Source organism: Plectropomus leopardus, unplaced genomic scaffold, assembly GCF_008729295.1.
Source record: "Plectropomus leopardus isolate mb unplaced genomic scaffold, YSFRI_Pleo_2.0 unplaced_scaffold89383, whole genome shotgun sequence".
Classification (NCBI taxonomy): domain Eukaryota; kingdom Metazoa; phylum Chordata; class Actinopteri; order Perciformes; family Serranidae; genus Plectropomus; species Plectropomus leopardus.
Genome location: NW_024698544.1, coordinates 1 through 590, shown reverse-complemented (window position 1 = coordinate 590; position 590 = coordinate 1). Strand labels below are relative to the sequence as shown.

The 590-nt window shown below is 43.1% G+C and overlaps 1 protein-coding gene across 1 annotated transcript; it reads left to right on the top strand.

Annotated features, from left to right (window-relative positions):
• Positions 1–8: 8 nt before the first annotated feature.
• LOC121940535 (erythroblast NAD(P)(+)--arginine ADP-ribosyltransferase-like) lies at positions 9–584 on the top strand (the record flags this gene model as incomplete). The annotated part of the gene is made up of 1 exon (XM_042483288.1): positions 9–584. A coding segment is annotated over one exon (576 nt), but the record flags the coding sequence as incomplete, so codon positions are not given.
• Positions 585–590: the final 6 nt, after the last annotated feature.

Below are 590 nucleotides of genomic sequence, written 5' to 3'. Positions count from 1 at the left end.
TCAGATTTAAAACGGCCTGGGAGAGCTCAGAGGCACTGTACAACAAAAAATTTGATAAATCAACACCGTTCCTGGGAAAAGAGCGTATTACAGCTATTTACTATTACACCTTTGGCAAAGATGATGTGTATCTTGATTTCAATGAGGCAGTTCGAACTGAGGGACCTCAGTACAAGACCACATTCGGCTTTCATGCTCTTCACTTTCTCCTGACTGATGCCATTCAAGCTCTGAAAGAACACAGGAGCAAAAACGTCCCTGTGGGACAGGACGGATGTGTCACTAGCTTCCGTCGAGTCAAAAGGTCCTTTAACGGAAAAAAAAACACGCAGTTTCGCTTTGGCTCCTTCACCTCATCCTCACTGGGTCAGTACAGCAAGAAAGTAGAAAGATTTGGAGACAAGACGTGTTTTGAGATTAAGACATGCTATGGAGAAGACATATCTGAGTACTCTAAATTTCAGATCGAAGGTGAAGTGCTGATTCCTCCTTACGAGATCTTTAAAGTCGTCGATATAAAGGAGAGATCCAAGCAGAAGGATCTTCCATGTGAGGTGGAATATAAAGTCAAGAGTGCAGGCAAAGTTAGC